General features: G+C 53.7%; 4 protein-coding genes across 4 annotated transcripts; all 4 read right to left on the bottom strand.

The window, feature by feature from the left end:
* Positions 1 to 463: 463 nt before the first annotated feature.
* On the bottom strand, positions 464 to 2,132 carry GLRG_00048 (methyltransferase domain-containing protein; the record flags this gene model as incomplete). The annotated part of the gene is made up of 10 exons (XM_008090733.1): positions 464 to 506; positions 579 to 998; positions 1,062 to 1,199; positions 1,258 to 1,295; positions 1,376 to 1,413; positions 1,468 to 1,597; positions 1,666 to 1,688; positions 1,744 to 1,829; positions 1,880 to 1,914; positions 1,980 to 2,132. 10 exons carry the CDS (start codon positions 2,130 to 2,132, stop codon positions 464 to 466), a joined length of 1,104 nt encoding a protein of 367 aa, XP_008088924.1.
* Positions 2,133 to 3,262: 1,130 nt separating this feature from the next.
* Positions 3,263 to 6,838, bottom strand: GLRG_00047 (uncharacterized protein; the record flags this gene model as incomplete). The annotated part of the gene is made up of 6 exons (XM_008090732.1): positions 3,263 to 3,484; positions 3,583 to 3,740; positions 3,883 to 4,249; positions 4,299 to 5,286; positions 5,356 to 6,567; positions 6,636 to 6,838. The coding sequence occupies 6 exons, from the start codon at positions 6,836 to 6,838 to the stop codon at positions 3,263 to 3,265; spliced, it is 3,150 nt and encodes a 1,049-aa protein (XP_008088923.1).
* A 545-nt stretch (positions 6,839 to 7,383) lies between these two features.
* Positions 7,384 to 9,884, bottom strand: GLRG_00046 (uncharacterized protein; the record flags this gene model as incomplete). Its single annotated transcript, XM_008090731.1, has 4 exons — positions 7,384 to 8,227; positions 8,285 to 8,750; positions 9,369 to 9,531; positions 9,591 to 9,884. The coding sequence occupies 4 exons, from the start codon at positions 9,882 to 9,884 to the stop codon at positions 7,384 to 7,386; spliced, it is 1,767 nt and encodes a 588-aa protein (XP_008088922.1).
* A 7,978-nt stretch (positions 9,885 to 17,862) lies between these two features.
* GLRG_00045 (uncharacterized protein) lies at positions 17,863 to 18,885 on the bottom strand (the record flags this gene model as incomplete). Its single annotated transcript, XM_008090730.1, has 1 exon — positions 17,863 to 18,885. One exon carries the CDS (start codon positions 18,883 to 18,885, stop codon positions 17,863 to 17,865), a length of 1,023 nt encoding a protein of 340 aa, XP_008088921.1.
* Positions 18,886 to 20,112: the final 1,227 nt, after the last annotated feature.

The raw sequence follows: 20,112 nt of genomic DNA, 5'->3' as shown, positions 1-20,112 counted from the left end.
GGTTTGTACGCGCTTAGCTTATTGATTGTCGGAAATCGAGAAAGGTGAGGTTCTGACCCTTGGCTGGGAGGGGGAGGAGGGAAGAAGGCCAGAAACAGAAGGTCGGCAGCAAATGACCCCAGTGTCTGTGTGAGTGGAGATCATGGAATGTGATGGGAGGATGAGGTACCTGGAGCTAGCGGAAGCCCCCGCGCCGCGGAAGCATCGCCGGGTGGGGCCGGGCCGTTGACGGGCTAGCGGCCCGATGTGCCCGGCGGGGCAGCGGGCGCTCAACATCAATCAAGACACGGAGAATATTTCGCCCCAGAACGGTTTGCAGTTAACAAGTCATTGGAACAAAAATATCATAGCAGGACCTATTTCTTCCTATGCCGAGTCGAACGGCTAACTGTTGACTAAGGGAAGGCGAGCCGCACGGTAACACAAATCAAATGGTTTGCCTTGTCGAATTCGACGAGAAAGCTTACTCCTCCTCCACTTCTGGCTTCTGGGCATAAACCACATGACTGTGATTGTGTATGGTCAGCTGAGGTCCAGACCGGTGCAAGTTGAAAGGGTGGGGGAGTAGGAAGACTCACAAGTCGAAATAGGCGTGAAAAGTTCGAGTCTTCAACTCGCGACGTACTTCCGCTAGGAGCACGATAACCTCCTCTTTCGTCCATCCGAGCACACTAGTAAACATTCTTAGGGTGAATCCCTCCAAGCCTTCGAGGGTCTGCATCAAGTTGATCAAGCCGCACTCCTTGTAGTGAGGGTCCTTAGGCCAGTCCCCAACGGGAATTTTGAATTTTTGATGGGTGATGTTGACGAAGCCTGCGTCCTTGACCCAGCCCTCCAACTTGGGTCCCGGGGCCGGCTCACGATTCACCAGTTTGCAGGCTTCGAGGAAGTTGTTTACAGCTTCATTGGTAAAGTGTTTCTCCGTCAATGAGCCATCATCCGACTTCCACCGGAGGTTATAGTCTTGGAATTCAACCCAGCCACCAGGGTTTGTATTCCTAACATAAGTATCAGTCGCTCCGACTATATGTTTTCCATGTTTGGTGTAGCACGGGACGTACCTGAAAACTCTTCGCATGAGTTTGGGCCAGTCTCCAAGAGACCCAGCCATGTATCGACAGAAGATGAAGTCGTATTTCTCCGCGATGAGCCAAGGGCTCTCAACATCATCGACTTCGAACTTGACATTCGGTGGAACCCTGAGCTTGTGTTAGTCTTGGCTGCTTGCCAAAGAAGGGTGCACAGAACTGTATATACCAAGTCGGCTGAATGGGGCTCAAGTCGTTTCCAATGATCTAGACAGACCCATGGCTGTCAGCTTTTTTTCAATGAGGTTTTGGTTCGTAACTAGAATAGACTTCAGTGACGTCCGTACCTGTGCGTTGGGGAACTCGTCGCCCATTTGTATCGCACCTGAGATTGATCAGTCAACAAATATACAAAGTGTGCGAAGAAGGAGCAACCTACACACTCCCGTCCCAGTTCCAACGTCAAGAATTCGGTGGATCTTATTCTTATCAAGGGGGGCCAGGTAGAGCTTGTTACCGATCACTTTGACAATAAGCATGTGATTGAAGTCCAGACGTTCCATCTCAGTCTTTCGCAATGAGCACGGTTAGTAAGTAGCAGAGAGTATCCCGACAACGACCAAGACCATGGCCATACCTCATCGTTTGGACCCCAGTATGCTGCTCCACGTTAATGATTTGTGAATCTCAGAGCGGGACCGACCATTATGCTTACATCCAGATCGGAAAGCATGGTAACGACGGCCATGCTCTGTAGGGTAGTCGAACACGCTCGAAGTCAGAGATCCAGTGTAAGTCGACCTGTTCAATTAGATTCGCGTCGAGAGTAGCGAGACGGGAAAGCTCCTCACCATCGATCATCAACCGTGGATGCAGTTTCGGAGGCCTATCGTTATAGTTAGCGAGCGATTCTACAACGGTCAGGTAAACAAGGGTTCGGGTAAAACGAACATTATCCACATCGTCGTGCTCGATCACCTCTGCCTCATTGGCGTTTTCAGGCGGATCCGGTACGGCTGGGGAGGCAGTCGTGGGCTGGGAGGGAGATGCGGTCCCGGACCCGGCTGGGGGTACGGTCTCTTCCTTGGTTGTTGGTTCGGCCATCTTGGTATCAGTCCACGCAAAGACTGGTGGTATTGCTTTGACTACACGGTATAATAATCTCAGCTTATTGTCTGTGAGGTTTGAAAGATAGCCAACATGTGAAGTCTGGAAGGTGAGGGGAACACGAAAAGAGGCCGAGTCCAGATGGCGAGGGGAGACCGTCTTCACTGTTTGCTTAAATCCATCCTGCGGCCCCCTGTCATCTGGCACCCATTGTTGGTGCAAGTCTGTTGCGCATGCATGCAGAATGCACGCCGGCGCTCCATCTTCCAGATGTGGCGAAAGCGCCTCGCATACATCCAGGGTTGGAGACTAATCAAACGTCTCGCTAACAGACACAGCGGGGCATCAATCCATCAATGCAGCCTCTGATGCTTGCTGTTTTGATGCAAATGAAGTCTATACTCCGAGTACTTATTGGCGGCTGGCAAACGTTTCTGCAGCAGGGAACTGGACGGCGGTCCATGTTTGGCGGACCAGGACTGCATATTGGATCCACTCTTGGCTCTGCATGTGACTCCGATGTATTGTCAAGTGGAAGCCATTCACGAGCACTCGGGCAAAATGGCACACTGCTTGGCGCCATCTTGAGCAAACGGGTTAAGATGTCATATCCGACAAGAAAGAACGGCGGGTCAGCGAGAATAGGACGTAGAATTACGTTATTAACTGTGTCGAGCGTCTTCGTATGCCTATCCTTCAGAGGACTTGTTGCACAGCACTCACGACGACCACTAGAGACCAGAATTCAATGAGAAATGTTCATAACAGGGGCGTCATATCACTTATAGGATTGTATAGCACACTCGCAACAGAAGAACTAGACACTCGTCTTCGATGTGACTTCGCCCGTGGCAGTAAGCCTAGGAATGACGCACTGCTTGCATTCCATCATGACTAGAACCATTCCATGTAACAAATATATATACATGTCTACCTAGACGTGATCAAAGAAGGATACTAAGACAAAGTCTAGAGGTTGCATTCTAGACAACAAAGATGTTGAGGAATCAATCATGTTGGGCTTTTGCGGATTGATTACACTGAGCAGGATTAAAATTGATTCTTCCATGAGCCCCATTCGTTTTGACAGCAATTCGCGTCAAGCAATCTTCGACCTGTAACAACCATCACCATACGTCTATCCCCCTAGAAAACTTCCCCCTAGCCTGGCCAATCAACTCGACAAGCCGCTGCGGCAGCTGCCTCACAGCATCGGGCTCTTCCTCCAGGAGGCGACCGCTGGTCTCAAGAAAGCGGCCCTGAAAGATATCCCACAGCCTCTGGTCGTTCTTGTTATCGCTGCCTGGACGAGGGTAGTACAGGTCGTTGCGCCAGAAGCTCTTGCAGGCCTGCTTGATTCAAGCCTCGTCCATGGTCGTCTCTTGCAGCAATCAGTGTCCAGGATCCACATGCTGTGCAGTCCAAGTGCACCGGATTGGAAGCAGACCGGTGCCTCCGCCTCCGGTGTTGCGGGGGGACGGTTCTGTGACAGCACGAATTCGACGTCGTTGGCGTCGACTCTGGCAGACCAGTGGATGAATGCCAATACGTCAGCCATAAACAGGGCGTAGCCTTCCGGGTTAAGGCCGAGGTCCTCGGGTTGACCTTATCCGCGCCGTTAGGAGAGTGCGTGCAGGTGCGGATACTCGCTGCCAACGTTGGGCTTTGCAGTTCCCGTAGTTCCAAACTGCTGTAACCTTCTAGGTAGTGCTGTCCCTTTCACTAGTCGTCTCCTACTTCGTAAAACCGGAAACCATTCGGCCGTTCTGGCGCCTCAGTATTCGCCGGTACCCTAAGAGAAAGAGCTGCCGCTCTAGCGACGGCTCCCGCGATACCTTGTCTGCTGCATAGTCGACAGGTTTTATTCCGTTCTTGTCACAGAGCTCCAGGTTTGCGCCTGCTTCGAGGAGCACGCGGAATATATTCAAGTTGTCTCTCTTGGCAGCTAAGTGTAGCGCCGTCTGTCCGAAGCGATCTTGTGATGACAGCAGCCTGGAGCGCTTGCTCTGCCCCTGAACAAGGGCTAAGAACCGCCGCATCATCGCGGCAGACGTCTTTCCGGCCGCGTAGTGAAATGCCGTCATGCCGTGGGAGTCTTTGATGAACATCAGGTCCTGAGCGTGTCCGAACGGCCGTCTTCCCTTCAAAGCACTGGGCCCGGACGTCGGCTCCCAACCGGACGAGGGGTCGCATCTCAAAATTGTGCTTGATCCTGTGGTGGATCGGAGTCATTCCACGTCTGTCTTTAGCGTTAATGTCGCCGCCCTGTTGAATAAGCGACTCCAGTATCGAGACGTTTGGTATCCTAGATGCTATATGGACGGCCATCTCTCCGGTGCGGTTCCGCAAATGGACATCGGCGCCGTACTTGACAAGCATTTGTACTATCGAACAACCCGTCGTTCCGAGAGCGATGTGCATGGCGGCATCTCCTCTTTTGTTTTGGATACTTGTGTTGGCTCCATGCCGGAGCAGTAGCTCAACCATTCCGACTTCTTCGGATTTTATGGCGAGGTGAAGAGCAGTCTCTCCGCACTTGTTTTCCAGGTTGACGTTTGCAGCGCCGAGTCCATTGCCAACTTGGTCGCCTATCAGAAACTGGGCCGTCTCAACGATTCCGCCGCGAGCTGCGCAGTGCAAAGCCGAATCACCGCGGCCGTCTTGCGCGCCGATGTCGAATCCCAGTTTCAGTACAAAAGAGGCGGAAAGGAACATCCGGTGATGAGCGATCAGGTGAAGCAGGGTGGGAGTACGAGAATTCCAGGCGTCTTCTCCTTGGCTATCCATGGATGCAACGAATTGCCATGCCATCCAGAATGTCCGCCGCACGTCCGCGAGTTGGCGCATCACCTTCTCCGCTAACATTCCGCTACGCTCAACTTGCCGGGCGTGATAGAAGACGCCAGAGAGAGCATAGTGAAGAAAAGGAAGGTCAGTTTCGGAAAGGGCGCGTGTTCCTTGCACTTTGCCCGGTTGATATATCTGTAGGAAGTGACTGCCCTGAAGAATGCAGGCCACGCAGCACTCTGCCAGTATCTCATGTCTTTCGGATAGCGAACGTTGAATCCCGTCGACCTGCAAGAAGGACAGCCCGTTGTCTAGCAGGAGGAATTCACGGACGGACTCGTGGATGAACTGAACGGGCGACCAACTGAAAGTTCATTGTCGCTCCGATCCAGTGTTTCCGACAGTACGCCTGCGCTTGGCAGGGACGGTGTACTCATTTCTCCAGGGCGCTTTTATTCCATAACCCGAAACCATAGGGTCTTCATAGTCATCAGTATCCTGCCAAAGAGCCTCCTCGAGAGACTCCAGGCTCTCTTCATACTCAGACGATTCGCGCAGCAGGACGACTTCAGCAAGGCCTCTGGTATGCAGCCGCAGCTGCATTAAGAACTTTTCTGGGTCTCCGTTCAGACAATCTTTGGATGTAGACCAATGTTCGATCGAGGCCGTCGTCGCCGCCGATCCATCGTCCTGGTGGCGGCTAATGGTTAGGATATGCTGTAGCTCGTCCTTTTCCAGTGGTCGCTGGGACAGCAGAACCCACTGGAAGATTTCCTCGGCCTTCCGCATTTTGGCCCTACTCATGGCACTGTCAAGCACGCCCTCAAACAGCTTCTCCAGCTCCGAAGGTAATTCTTCCAAGACCCGCTCCAGTCCCGGGTCCGTCATCCCATTATCCAAGCCGGATTTCAGTCTCCCAACGACGACAGTGACCCATATGAAGACCCCGTTAGCCTGTTCCGCGACCCTTTCCGCAAGCCTGTTGGCTCTGGCAGGGTTTTGAGGGTTGGGGAACTTGCCGTTGACGAACCTTACAATGTCGTCCTTGTTGAAATCCTCGACAACGATTTGATCGCAGTCAGCGACCTGGAAGTTGGGAAAATGCCGGCTCGAAAGGCATACTTTCAGTTTCCCCTTTTCGGTCAGGTCTTTGAAGAAACTAACGAAGTCTTGAGCCACTCGGTACGCTTCGTCGTAGCTTTCCGAGCGGACCTCGTCGAGAGCATCGATAACGCCCACGGCGTTCTTGATGCCGGGATATTCCCCCGAGTACGCCGACTTGAAAAACGCTCGAAGCTCCTCTTCCTGCCACTTCCTCCGGCCCTCGTGCGCGGCGCACTTTCTACGGTACACCGGGATGAAGGCGGACAGCAGGGCCTTGTCTTCTGTAAGGAGGGTGTAGAGTATTGCCTGGAACAGCCCGAGCGCTGAATTTTGCAACTTGACGTTACTCCTAGCCGTAAAGAAGAAGCTAGCGACTAATACAGAAGAGGGCAGGCCGGCAGCCTCCAGGCGTCTAAGTGTTTTCTTCAATAGTGTCGACTTTCCAGAGCCCGGCTTGCCTTTAATCCAGAGGAGGTTGCGGCCGCCGGGCCCAAAAGACCACTCCGACCAGGTGAGATAGTTTAGTGGTCGAGGAGCCACGCTGCTGTGTCAGTGGCGGCGTTGTTGATGAATTCCTTCCTGTCATGGAGCTGTTCGAAGTGCAAAGACCCCGATAGCGCTTCTCGAGAGTGCAGACCCATGTCCTTCACTCGGTCCGTATGCAATCTCAGAGCCTCAGCGAGACGAACGTAACCAATGTCCAGGAAGCTCTTAAAGCGGCACAACCCTTGAGGGCTTGCACTGATCCTCTCCACGATCGACAGCGCGTTCGACGATGTCGCAAAGGTTGCCGGCAGAGTTGATGCATCCATCTGATGTAGTTGAGATCGTACCTCGGGGTCGCGGAATTCCAAGGCCGAGCTCTCTAAGAAGTAATTGGCATGTATACAGTAGTCCCGCTGCAGCTGTGGAAAGGAACCCGCGTCTGGCCGGATCTGGTTGTCAAAGGACATGCCATCTCTGCCTACGCTGCGGCGTGATACCAGAAACACCACGGCAGACGTCCACCTGATGAGGCCTTTCTCGCTCTCTGACTCCCCCTTTTCCGACAGCCGAAGCGCTTCCGTAACGAGTAGCCCCCCCTCGTCCTGCGCCACGAATATCAACGTCCGACCCAACGGTCTCATGCATGACAAGTCCCGTAGAAGCCCTGGTGCATTGGACAGGAAGCCTTCCAGCTGGTCCGATGACCCGGCTTTGGGACCCCACGTCATTATGCGCGTGTCGTTGAGGGTTGTCGGGAGATACCTTCGTGGCCAGAACCGACCGAGAGTGCCAGAACGGGTTCTGCTCCTGGGGGTGCATGACCAAGTCTCCCACGGATCTCCGCCGAGGCCCGGAACCAGCGCCACGTCCACTATGGCGGAATGGGATCATGCAAGACGGTGATACCAAGCTGTCGAACTCCCGCTGCCTCGAACCACTCGAGTTTACGACGGCTGACCAGATCCTTTTCGTGAGACCGAAGGAACTTGAGTATGCGCTTGTACGCCGGCGAGGATATGGTTTCTAGCTCGGCAACCGTGGATCGGTCTCCAGGAGTTTTCTCTACACATAATACTGGAGTGGTAATCATGGGCGAGCCAAGGTCGAAAAGCTCGACAAGCTTTGACCAGGGCGTCAGAGTCCCTCGTAACGTCTCTTTCGGACGTGATGGCTCCAACCTCAGGAATTCGCCGTCTCCGAGATAGACCTCAAAGTCGCAAAGGTTGTCTCTCAGCGCGTCCAAGGCACCATTGACCATCTCGACGACGTGGTGGCTCGGACAGTCCGCCCCGTCCTTGAGCATGTCCTGGATTTCATCGACGATATCGGCCCTGCGGGGAACTGCAAAAAAGATCATCCCGGTGATGCTATCCGCTAGAGAACCGGTCATCGTCCCGGGCTCCTGGCAGCCAGCAGCTTTGAGGAGCAATTGGGAGGCTAGGAAACACCCAATTCTGTGGCCTACGAGAATCAAAGGTCGGTGTGTTTCTTCGGGTGATTGACGGACACAGTGCAGCCGTTCCAAGAGTTCGTCACAGTACTTGTTCACTGACTCGATGCCCTCCACGGCGAAGTTGGGGATGTAGCCATATATGAGCAGACGGAACTGAGACAGGTCCTTCTGGAAGAAGTCCTGTATCCATATCCCATGGGTACTTTCCTCAGCCCGCCAGGAGGAACACGCATATCTATATAACTCAGGAATGGCAACAATGCTATAAACCGTCAGCCGTGCGCCCATTCGGAAAGATTGGAAGTCTTGTTGCTCTCACTCGGCAGTAATGGCTTTGTCATGAGGATTTTCGTATAGCTGCGTAAAACCTTTGAAATGGCGATCGAAACAGAGTCGTCCTCTCGAAGTGTCGATCCAGAGGCTCGCGCCCAGATCAATCTCCAGGCATGCCAAGAAAGCTGGGGGGCAGTCTGTTCTCATTAATACCGTCTGACTCGCACTGCCATCTTCATAACTCGGCACCAAACTCGAGCACAAATCAAAAGTGTGCTGTTCTTCAACCGAGAACAGAGCGCTGGCGGTATCTCTAGCCTGTTCAAGGGTGCACCAGGCTCCAAACCCCTGGTTCCGATAGTATACCGTTCTTTCGAAGGCCATATCCTTTATGGTGAAGGCCTTAAAGGGTATGGCTGCTGGCGTCTGCGCGGAATGCTCCAGGCTGACGTTAGTGACCCATGCGTCCAAGGCATCCGAAACCCAAGACTGGAGGAAAGAGTCCATTTGGCCTTGGAATTTTCGTCAGCAGCATCGAGAGAAATGAACTCGAGGAGCAGACCCAGTTGGTCGGCGCAAATGTGAACTTGGTCGACGACCAAGTATACCGTCGAAACGGCCGGGTCATGCAACATCTTGGAGAGAACCGACGAGAGAAGCCGAGTATTCAGCACGTCGGTTGTAAAACGCCTTTCAGGTACCTCTAGAGTCTTCAAATGTCTTCCGAGTTGGCGGTGTGTCTTGGCCAACATCCAAATCAGAGTTCGGAACACGGATTCTGAGTGTGTGTCGCGCCCGTTCTCGCAGAAGAAGCAAGCCAATGGGTGGGAGGAATCTCGCATGAGCTTCCGTACGATACCGGACACGACAATGCTCTGCTCGACCCGGGTGCCGCCTGTAAGCCAAAGGACCCGGCGGCTGTCGTCGCTCTGCCAATCGTGAAAGGGGCCATTGCTGGTATTCGATCTTGTTGGCTTTGGATATCGCTTTCCCCACCGCTCGTCTATGTTGCGCAGTTGGTCTTCTGAATCGACAACGTAAAGTTCCTCCATGTATCTCATCACTTGATGGTCCACTTCTGGCTAGCTAGCGGGCATGATACGGGCATTGTTGATGACCAGTGTTCTTACATCGGTCTGAGGCTTTGATCATTATTCCCTCCAGCACGTGTCTCACCAGGATGTAGTTTGCGTCTTCTGGGTCGCTAAACTTGTTTAGGTGGAAATGATCCAGAGTCAGAGCTGTGCCATTATATCCTTGAAGGCAGGCTGAGTCTCTTCTGACAAGTGTGGTCTAAATGAAGCATAAAAGTGAGCATGGTTATATGTCAATCCGAACGCAAAAACTCATACTTTAGAGGCGGGCGAAATGAACCTCCTCAGAGAAGAATGAGCCAGTTGGGCGATATTGGTCTCTCCTTCTTCGTAGAAGGAGTGAATGTTGAATTGCAGGCGGTGCGCCTGTATTGTGAAGTTCCTGACCGTATCCTCCAGCAACTGCGAGTCCTCGCTGAGCGTGCTCAAGATGGGAAACCTGTAAGCTTGATGGACGGCCGCGGCAATGGCTGCGACGATGTGTGCGAGTCCCGCCGATGACGAGCCTCTTTGGGTGGTTCCCAGGAGGAAAATACCTGAGATAGAAGACATGAGAAGTTTGTCATATTCTGTGCCTCGTGCTAGAGCTTGAAGTATTGCCTTTTCAACCACGATACCTCCGAAGCAGTGCGCGATGAAGAGTGTCTGCCTTTCAGGACAGTGCTGAGAAAAGAGCCAAATAATTTCAGACATAACACGACCTAGAAGCAATACTAGCACGTCTTACCTTTCTCAAATCGTGCAGTAAGTTGAGAAGTCGGTCAGCTACGGCGACGAGGCTAGTTGCAATACTCTGTGGGCCAAGCCAGTTGGACGCGTATCCATAAGCCATGAGACGAGCTTTCGGGAAGCAGCTCGGCAGCATGTTCTTTCTACCAAGCCAGTTGATGCCCTGGTAGCTCCAAGTGAAGTCTCTATGAGCCCCGATGCCATGAACCGCGATGATTCTATACGAGTAGCTAGACTCAGCGACCAGACATCCTCGGCACGGCTAATGCTAACGCTCTATAGAGGGCCTTACTCTAGGTTGGGTTCGTGACCTTCGTAGAGAGGGGACCCGAATCCTGACGGCTTGATATGGGAGTTGTCAATGGGAACTTACGTTGATTGCCGTAGCGACGTATCGCAGTTGAGTCCTCTAGGCGGCATCACTTACCGATTCTAATCTTTCCGACATTGCGAAAGCCTAAGCTTAACTTCTTCGCACCGACTCTTGCTGTTACCGTTTTCTCGGTAATGTTCATTGGAATTGGAAGTTCATAGATCTGCGAACGATATCAGGCTGTAAGGACGCTAGTAGGTATCGGGGTTGCGCCGCTTCATACACGTATCTTGTAACGTGTGCAAAGCCTCGTCAGATGTACGTGGCATTCTAACGGCTAGTCAGCATCCAATATTGACAATGATGCGATTGATTGGCCTTCTCTTACCGCCGGCATATCAGGTCACCAATTACGGAGCCCGTCAAAAGTCGTTGCCCGAAATGCCAAGGTCAGAAGTGGAGTATTCTAGCCTCAGTGCCTAAAGATACATCCTCATCAGACATATACAGAATGTAGCTCTCTGTACAGATACTGATGGCTGGGATATATTGCTTCTTCTGTCTTGGCATTCACCTGCGGTCTATCCTTTTTTTCCTGTCTTATACCTCATATTCCAAGTCCGAGAGTTTGCGTTGTTCATATTCTATAGGCAGAAGGCTAAGTGAGTTGTATCGTATATCATCATAGGCCTCTCTTGTTTGCGGTTGTTACGAAATTGTAAGCGGCTTGGTTCTTATATAGACAAGAGAATTCCTTTACTCTACTCTGCTGCAGTTGTAGGACCTTTCTTGCTGGGGCCAGGTGCCGCCTTCGCCTATTACTCGTCAACACCTGTCGCAGTCTCATTATCCTGGATGCACGGTGTTCAAACTGCTAGGTCTCGTGTCTCCGCTCAGATAGTTAGTTACTGATACTGATACGTCTTTGACACCCTGCAGAAAGCGCGAGGCGCTGCCTCCGATCTCAATCTCCCTACGTCTAATTCTTGTTTGCATACCCGTCAACGTGTAGCGTGACCCCATTAAGCGTCACTAAAGGTGAAGAGGAGCAGGAAAGTTCACAGTCTCGTCCATTGGTTTCCGGACCGAAGAGACAAGAGTAAACAATGAGGATCATGTCGAGATTGAATTCGAACGCCTTGATCAACGGATGGAAGAACTACAGTGGCCATGGGAGTAACGTCTTGAAGTATCTTGCATGGGTTCCTAGCGCGAAAGTTCTCTCTAAGAAAAACCAGAAAAGGCTGCAAAGACCTAAAGATGAAATCAGTATAAGATGAGAGATGTGAGGGACACCCACTTTATACGAGCAGCGGCCTAAAGTTGTTTGCTCGTGATTCTGTGAAACATGACGACTGTAACATGTCTGGTTCGCCTCATATTACTAACGAGGAGAAAGCTGTGGATTCTAGTGTCAGGAACATGATCCAGGCAGTGGTGAAGAGGAAACGTTCGCCACTTCCTCCCTATCCTGCGGGTGTAGCAAATTGGAAAGGACTTCTTCAGCTGCTCTTGCCTTTGGTTATGAGCGGGACGGCAAGTGTCTTCAGATTGTTCTTTCTCAGAACACACCCTCAACCATTGTTCTTGGCAGGAGCCAAACTCGTTGTTGCTCTCCCGAGAGTGAAGCCGACAGGCCAATCCACATCGCCCTTCGCGTCTTCCCATGGCTAAAACCTTCAAATCTTCAAACATAATCAGAATGCAGCAGGACACGTCTTTCCCAGAGCACCTACGTCGCCGTCACTCGATAGAGTAACAACTATCACAGTGCCGAGGTCAGTCACATAGCCGACCTCAAATTGTCTCGGCCCGCTACCCCCGTTCTAGGACAATGAGCCCAATCGATATATGGTCCCGTGATCCGGGTGCCCTGTTCACAAGGTGATATTGGCGTCCCCCGACTGCTGCGCTGCTAACGTGAGAGGCAATACGAATCCGACCATCTGGTTCTTGTGGTTACCAGCGGCTTAAGCGACGGGAAGCTCGGGGACTTGTTTGCTTATGCCTGCATCAGCAATGGCCCGGTATGGCTAGCAATAGCTGGACTCTACCGATACAGTCAGACTGCCGCCGCTCCAGGCACGTTGAATCACCCGCGCGTGGGATCGGAGCGTTGTTGTCAGACTGCGTCGCCCGGGCATAGCTTCCGCAAGAGCCGCCTTCAACACTCTAGGTACTTCGGTCGGATCGAGGACCGCAGCCAATTTGTCAAAATGCGATGGAGGATCCGTCAAGATCCTGCAGCCTGCATGCAGGTCCTTATCTGCGCACTACAGCAAGCCGTCTGCAAACCGTCAGCGCTGAGCTCCGGGCCAAGGAGCCGAATTCGGACGCTGAAAGTTGGCCGGGCGAGCCCGTTGCCAAGCAAGGCTTGCGTCGGCCAGCCCGTCACATCGCAAACACTTATAGTGTCTTGGTACGGTGTCATTCCCAGACAGGCGCACCAAGCCGCCCGTGCGATCTGCCACCCCCTTCTGGGACTTGGCTAACGAATTAACCCATCTAGCAAGCGTCCCAAACCTGGCATCACGGATCCCCTCCAACGGTACTCTATACCTTTTCCGCATGCATGCGGATCGTACAAGAGAGACACAGTGCAGTAAGACGGACTAGGCAAGGCCAAGGAGTGAGTCTCGATCGTCACAAGCGCAGGCACTGCAGGCCATCCTACGATGTATATTGCGGGAGTTGCACACCTGGCCGAGTGTCAATCAAGGCCATGTCATGTCCCCCGGATCGGATCCGGCCTACACTCCGCACTCGTATGTCAGCCAATGTGGGCGCGAGGCGACTCCGCACTTCCACCCCACACAATGTTTCGTTTCGAGGCAGGACGAGGACTGAATGGGCGCGCAACGGAACAGCAACAGCCGCCCGCACTACGGTACCACACTTGACCGTCCATCCTCGATAAAAGGCGCATTACTGCGACACAGGCGATGGCGAACACGCGCGCCGCCAACCCCTTTTGGCGACTCAGCCGCAACTCTGGTCCGCATCCCTGCCAGCTGCGAGTGGCACTGGCAAGCCACACTCACCCCTGTCTTGCACCATGTCCAGGCTTACCCCCTGGAGTGTATCCAGCGCCCTGTTACCTCGCCTCTGCAGCCGTCTCTTCTTTCCCGTCTGCGATTACTGGTTCGTCACACGGAAGATTGCTGACGCGAGAAGCTAGACGTGGCCTGCCAAAACTCAACTTCATCGACATCGGTCGGTGCAGAGTTTTGCGGTCGGGCATGGGGCTTTCGCTCGAGGGGAAAGCCAGAACAAAAACCCGGCTCAAATAAACGCGAGGCGAATGCCCTTGTTCATGTGTGGGTGTCATTCCCGTGCAGCATGCGCGGCGAGCCGCGGACTGCCTATAAGGTTGCAGAAACAATGCCGCCAGCCTTGGCGACGCCCAAAGTCAAATGCGCAACTACCAAGATTTGGTGTTATGTTTCCCCTCAAAGCACCTCGAGACTAAACCTTGCCCCCAAGAAAGAAAGAAAGAAAACGGCCCTGGATAGCTCGCTTGTGCGCTGCCTTACAAGGCGATTTCCCGGCAAGGCCGCGTAACTCGCGAAGCCTCAAACATGTCAGCGCACGTCGGATAGAGCCAAGGACAAGGACAGAAGCCGTCAGTGAAGGCAACCCTGTCTGTCACCGCAGACCTCGTCGCCCGTAAACATGTTAGATGTCATCCCGAATCTTGTACATCAAGTGCTCGACGGAGAGCATCATCTCCACACCACTTGTTCGGTCCGGCTGGGTTGCAGATGCCAAGGCGTTTCGCGGATTTCGGTAGCCCGCGGCGCGTTTCTTCCTCTCCCCCTCTGACTGCCCGGGCAGCTTGTACGTCTCGCAACTTAGCAGGTGGGCGAAGCTGGTGGTTGAAACTCGTCTCGTCAAAAGTTTCCGCCCCCTTTTCTCGGGGACCGGCTGAACTCATATGGCCGCCGTCACATTTGGTGTGCCTGTCGACATTGACAGGGCCAGAATCACTCATCAAATGAAGGCGTTCACGTCCGTGCGAGCGCCAGCGTGGCATTCAAAGGGCCGAATTCGTAGCTATTAGACCGTTTCCCGAAGGGGTGGTGTGTAGGCATGCCCCTTGTACTACCACCTACCTATATATACGGTAGTTTATCGCAGGGGAATTTTTGTCGAGCAGGGGTGGGGGGCGTTGCCATACCCAGACTCGGGCCAGCGACGATCACTCACGTCCATCGGCAGCAAGCGCTCAGACACGGCCGGTGATCAATGACGGGTGCTGGCCATGATCCATGAACCCGGTCCCGTCTTCTAGAACCCTGCCGCCCATCGTTGCGCGCGTGCTGCTCAACCGCCCTGGAAGAGAGGCTTGCTTTCTCTTGTCAGGCAGTGCAGAGTATTCGAACTGCGGTATACTTGACCACATCTTATTTGGGAAACAAGCCTAAACAGACGCGGCGCCGCCCCCCTATCCCTGAGATATCAACGTTCCGAAGCAGAAAAGGCTCGGGCACGTCGAGGTCCTCGAGAGGGGCCCGCATTGCAACCGTACATTGGGATCATGACGGTTACATGCCGGTTACCACCAGCTCCGCCCGTCTTCTTCCCCCACCCACGCTCCTCCCCCCTTTTCAATCTTCCGAGGCTACGACGTCGAATATTTTGCGACGCGCGGGTGGTCCCCAGCTTCCGTGTAGCCGAGTCGGGAAAGAGAGGGAGAGGGAAGGGCGGAAGAGAGAATGCGACGTTGGAGCACGCCGCTCCAGTGGGAGAGGGGCGGCGGATGAGGGTGAATATTTGGTCCCCGATGGATGTGTCTTAGCACAAACCACCGCAAACAAACTCTATGACACCTCCCCCCCACCCCCAACAGCAAACTGTGGTTATAGAAAACAAAACAAAAAAAGATAATTTTTTTGCTCTTGAGAGAAATCAATTGCCGAACGACGTGAAATGTCGTCAAAGCCTTTATTTCCATAAATAATCAAATGAAACCAAGAGAATTAGAAGAAGGGAGAAAAAAAAAATTGGGACGAAGGGGGGGAGGGGGAAGGGGAAAACTTCCCCTAACCCAATTCCCGTCCGCCCGGCAGCTAGGGGTGTGTATGTTGTGTGTGTGTGTGTGTGTGTGTGTGTGTGAGTGTGTGTGCATGGGCGGGCGCGGGCGCGAGCGCGCGATCCCGTCGAGGCCCGATGCCAGGAACGGAGATAAAACAGATAGCACAGAAATAAAATAGACGCGCATCGTGCATAAGGTTGAATAAGGGGGGAGTGGATATCTGACTGCAAAGGGGGGAGAGGACAAGAAGCATGATGCCAACGAAGCTCGACAAGCCCAATCCATCTCCGGATTCCCGTGATGAATGAGGGTTATCCAAGTATATTGGAGGGGGGAGGGGGCGCATATCTCTATCCATCTCTCTCTCTCTGCATCTGTCCCAAGATTACCCAACTCTGTTCCCGCGGTGCTGGGGTTCGCCCTCCGCCCAATCTTGTTCTCTTCCCCCCCAGTCCCAAGGCACTTGGTCGATTCATCACCATGCAGGGGAGATCAACACAACTCAATCCTCCCACCACACCCACAAGCCGCAAACAAACCACACATCACATATGCTCTCTCCCTCCCTCTCTCTCTCTCTCTCTCTCAAGTCACATCAAGGGACCATGCAGACCACATGCTTACTTTGGTGAAGAAAATCTTGTTCGGATTAACTAATAGCTTCAAATGCAAAATAAGATAGACCCATTGAGCTGCGTGTGTCTTCAGGCCAGACTTTTGTGAACGGAACCTCCAGGGTTACCGAGTCTGCCAACGTTTCCCCCCACATCCGCGCTCTGCCAAAAATAAAACCATTTCCTGTTTCCCAGCGCCCTCTGCCGCCCGGAACGTCAACGTCCCGGGCGGCTTGTTCAACCTCTCCCCCCTCCCCACCCAAAAGGCCAAGCAACCGAATGCTTCTCCGAATCTTCTTCGGCGGCAGAAGGGGATCAGGGTTTAGGGGTCGGGTTCCCCACGCAGGAGAGCGAGCTACATGTCGCCTCAAGCTTCTGGTCCCCCTTGACCCCATCCCTCCCCAGTCCGAGGCTGTCACGGGCGCGACCCCCCTTTTCCCCAGAATCCACACAATGACCCCCATCCCGGGCAGCCACGTTCCGTGCACATACGGTCCCGGCTAGCAGGATCCGTCGTGTCGTACTTGGGCGTCCGGGTGGGGTGATCAGCATGGCCCGGTGTGGGTTCGTCGTTCCCGCGCAGGTCGAGCGGGGGGAGGTGTCGTCGTGAGGGTAGAGCTATGGGCGTCGGCAAGAGGTCTTTTGCATCGTTTCTCGCGCAGCAAGATGTCGTCTTCGCGATGCCCAGCTTGTTTTTTAGTTTTGTTGATTTGATCCCATCTCTTCCTTCATTTCAATGTCGGCCAAGATCCTGTCGGCAAGCCGGTGCCTGCCTCGACGGCCGTATTCCGGATACGGCCAAGTCTCGGCTACGAGATGATGGCTTCGCAGATCGACCTTCTGCGATAAGAGCGTTGCCATTATTGGATCCAGTCCGGGTTGCAAGTCTTTGTCGCCAAAACCGAAAATCCGAAACCCTGTGCGAAGCGAAAAGAAAACCAAGAGTGTTGGCGTGTGTCGTGGCATCGAGCCCCGGAGCAACGTTGTTCTTGATCCGTATCGTTCGTCGCGCGGTCGTGGACCTTCATCATTCGTGATAGAATGGTCGTCGTGAACCATCCGCAAGACAGGAACCCAAGTCCAAGGAAATGAAAGAAAGCGAATGCGCAGCAGCGGTTGGTATCTTCCAAACCAATGTAATGCCGATGGGGGTATCTCTAAGAAAGCCTCTTGAACCAGAAAAAAAAAAAACCAGAAAGGGAAACGAGAGAAAAAGATTTGAAGTCCAGAACGGGGGAATCGAGAGTCCAAGGTGTCGGCTTCTTCTGTCTCGGGCTCCAGGCCTGGAGCCGAGCTAGGGGGGGGGTGTTGCATTGCTGCGTGTTCCTCTTGTTTAGATGAGAGAAGACCTTAAAGGAAAAAAGAAAAAGAAAAAAAAAGAAAGAAAAAGGACCTGGATATGAAAACAAGCCGCCCATATCAAGAACCACCCCAAATGTAAATGCACTCAAATGCCCGCCCCGGGCCCAGCCATGATATGATTCAAACGAAGTGGTGGCCGAGCTTGCGGCGGAGTGAGTCATGGTTGTTGTTCCCCGGATATCGAAAAGACAGGATAAGAAATATAAAATCAAACGCTCGCTTGCTGCCGACGAAAAGGAAAACCCCGGATTATGTCTTTTTTTGTGTCGTTGGTCTCGCGAGATGTCGCCAACACCGTTCGCTCCCCCCGTTGATGCAAAACGCCAATATGCTTTGTGAGGAAGATTTCTATGCCGAGCAAACCGAGAAGACTTCAACTTTTTCTCTCCAGGAACTGTGTGGCGACCATTCGTGCCTTTGACAGTGCTATGTGGTCGTGACGACAGGGTAGCTCTCAGACGTGACGGGCGTTGGTTGTCACATGGTCGTCGCGTACTCCTGGTAGCGATCCCAGCCGAAGCCGCCGTAGCCGACGCTCACGCCGCATTGCGGGGTGAACATGCTAGGGAGCGGCAGGGCCGGGATGGGCGCGGTGATGGCGGGTGCACTGTAGTAGAAGCCGGCGGTGGAGAATGGTTGGCTGAACGAGGGCGTGGGGGAGGGGATTTGGACGTCGCTCATGCCAATGTTGGCCCAGATGGGTGTTGACTCCTGAGAGGTGGATGCGATGCTCGGGCTCGAAGGCAGAACTCTCCATGCGTCGACGGCGGGCAGGTGGGCGGGGGTGGGAGGCTGCGACCAGATGCTTCCGCTTGCGGGCGAGCTGGGGAGCAGGGGAGGCTGCCTGATGACATCGACAACACGGGGAGGAGGAGGCAGCAAGGGTTTCATCAAGCTCATGATGCTGTTCTTGACCTCGTCGCTCTTGCCGGACAGCAGCTCACCGGCACCTTCCTCCTCGAGGCCCTCGAGAGCGGAGACGTGGGTGCGGTAGACAAACTTGTTAATGGCCTGGACGAAATCGTCGTGCAGCTTCTTGCACTGTTGGTCCTTCTCGGACCAGTCGTACGTGTTTGCCTTTGAGTCGACGCAGTGGATCTCCTTGTGGTACTCGACAAGAGCGTCTATTGAGTCCGAGGTCAGCTTGAAGGCGACCTCGTTGCGCAGGACCATGTCGACGTGGACGATGTAGGCCTCGATGTGGAGAAGCTGATAGTTGAAGAGGGCCTCGACGAGGGGGTTTGAGTCCTGGCGCAAGTCGGATTCCGGGGCCTTGGGCAGCATGATGGATGTAAGAGTCCAGATGGCGTTGGGCGAGGACAGAGTCTCGGTAAGACATCTTTGGTGCTGGGGGACGCTGTTGAGGGGACGCTTGACTCGGTTGATGCGCTTCAGTGTCTGGGTCAACCACGGCTCGACCTTGGATCCTAGCACGACGTTGACCGATGAGGCTCTTGGGGCAAAAGCCGCCGCGGAGGCTGGCAGCAGCTGGACAGGCATTTTGCGGGAAGGGGGAGGGGTTGTTGCTGAAGGGGAGACAAAAAGAAGAAATAAGGTGGCGGTTGTCGTGAAGGGTCGTGTCGTGTCGTAGCAGAGAGCCTTTTTGTGGTGGTCGGAGATGACTGTTAAGACGTCTTGATCTGGATGTTGGTCTTTTCGTCTTTTATGTCTGTTAGACTCGTCGATAACCGGGGGAAGGGTGGGCAGATGGGGGAGGGTAGGAAAAATGAAGTAATGAAGGAAACAAGCGATGACGGAGCTGGACGGTCCCGAGAAGATATACAGCAAGGGATGTTTATTTGGCTTGCACGCCTGCTACCGCGAATGAGAAGAAGAAGATGATGGACGAAGAGCTCGTGAAGAAGGAAGAGGGAGGGTGAGAAAGAGGCAGGATGTGGTGCGAGGGTGGTGGGGTGTTATAATTGACCCCGTCGAGAGGAGGGGGGGGGATTCTCTCTCTCTCTCTCTCTATCTTTCTCTCTCTGTGCACTCTGTCCAGTCACCCCGTTCAGCGCAGTCAGGCCCTATCACGGAAGGGCAAGGTACCTACTGACCGCTGCTGCGGCTGGGTTGCAGCGAAGGCTGGGTACCAGAGACTTGTACCAAGATGTCGGGCAGGGGTGCCATGGGCGGCTAGATCAAGTACTGGGGTACTAGGTGCTGCTGTCTTGATTTTTTTTTCTCACCCTTTTTCCCTCTTTTGCTTCTCACTCTCACCCTCCACCCCCCCCGGCTCATTCGCCTCTACCATGCCAGTGGGCTTTCGGCCATGGGCCATGGACCAGGAGGTCGGAAGGCGCAAGCAAGCAGAAAAGAAGGGGGGGGTGTGGGATGGGGTGTGTGAGGGTCCTTTTGGTGCGGTATACGGATACATGTGCAAGGAGCAAGGAGTGAGGGACAAAAGGGAGAGGAACATTGAGCCACGGGGAGGAGCAAGCAAGGTGGGGAAGAGAGAACGGAACCAGAACTCTGAACTCGGAGCCCAGAGCCAAGAGCCCAAAGGCGAGGGAGAGACGGCAGTGTTGGTAGCTGCCCAGTGGATGGCAGAGACTGACATCCTTGGGAGAGATGCACGCCGGCGGGGGGGGGGGGGGGCAGCGCGGCGCTCTGTGCAGTAGCATCGGATCTCCCCAAGGCACCGGGGGCTAGACTACATGGTAACGCTACATACCTGTAGGTAGTACGCAATGCCTACATACAGCGTAGGTACCTGCTATAGGTACTTTC

This window comes from Colletotrichum graminicola (genome assembly GCF_000149035.1).
Source record: "Colletotrichum graminicola M1.001 genomic scaffold supercont1.1, whole genome shotgun sequence".
In the NCBI taxonomy this organism is placed as follows: domain Eukaryota; kingdom Fungi; phylum Ascomycota; class Sordariomycetes; order Glomerellales; family Glomerellaceae; genus Colletotrichum; species Colletotrichum graminicola.
The sequence above is the reverse complement of the archived record's forward strand: the minus strand, read 5'-3'. Positions and strand labels throughout refer to the sequence as shown.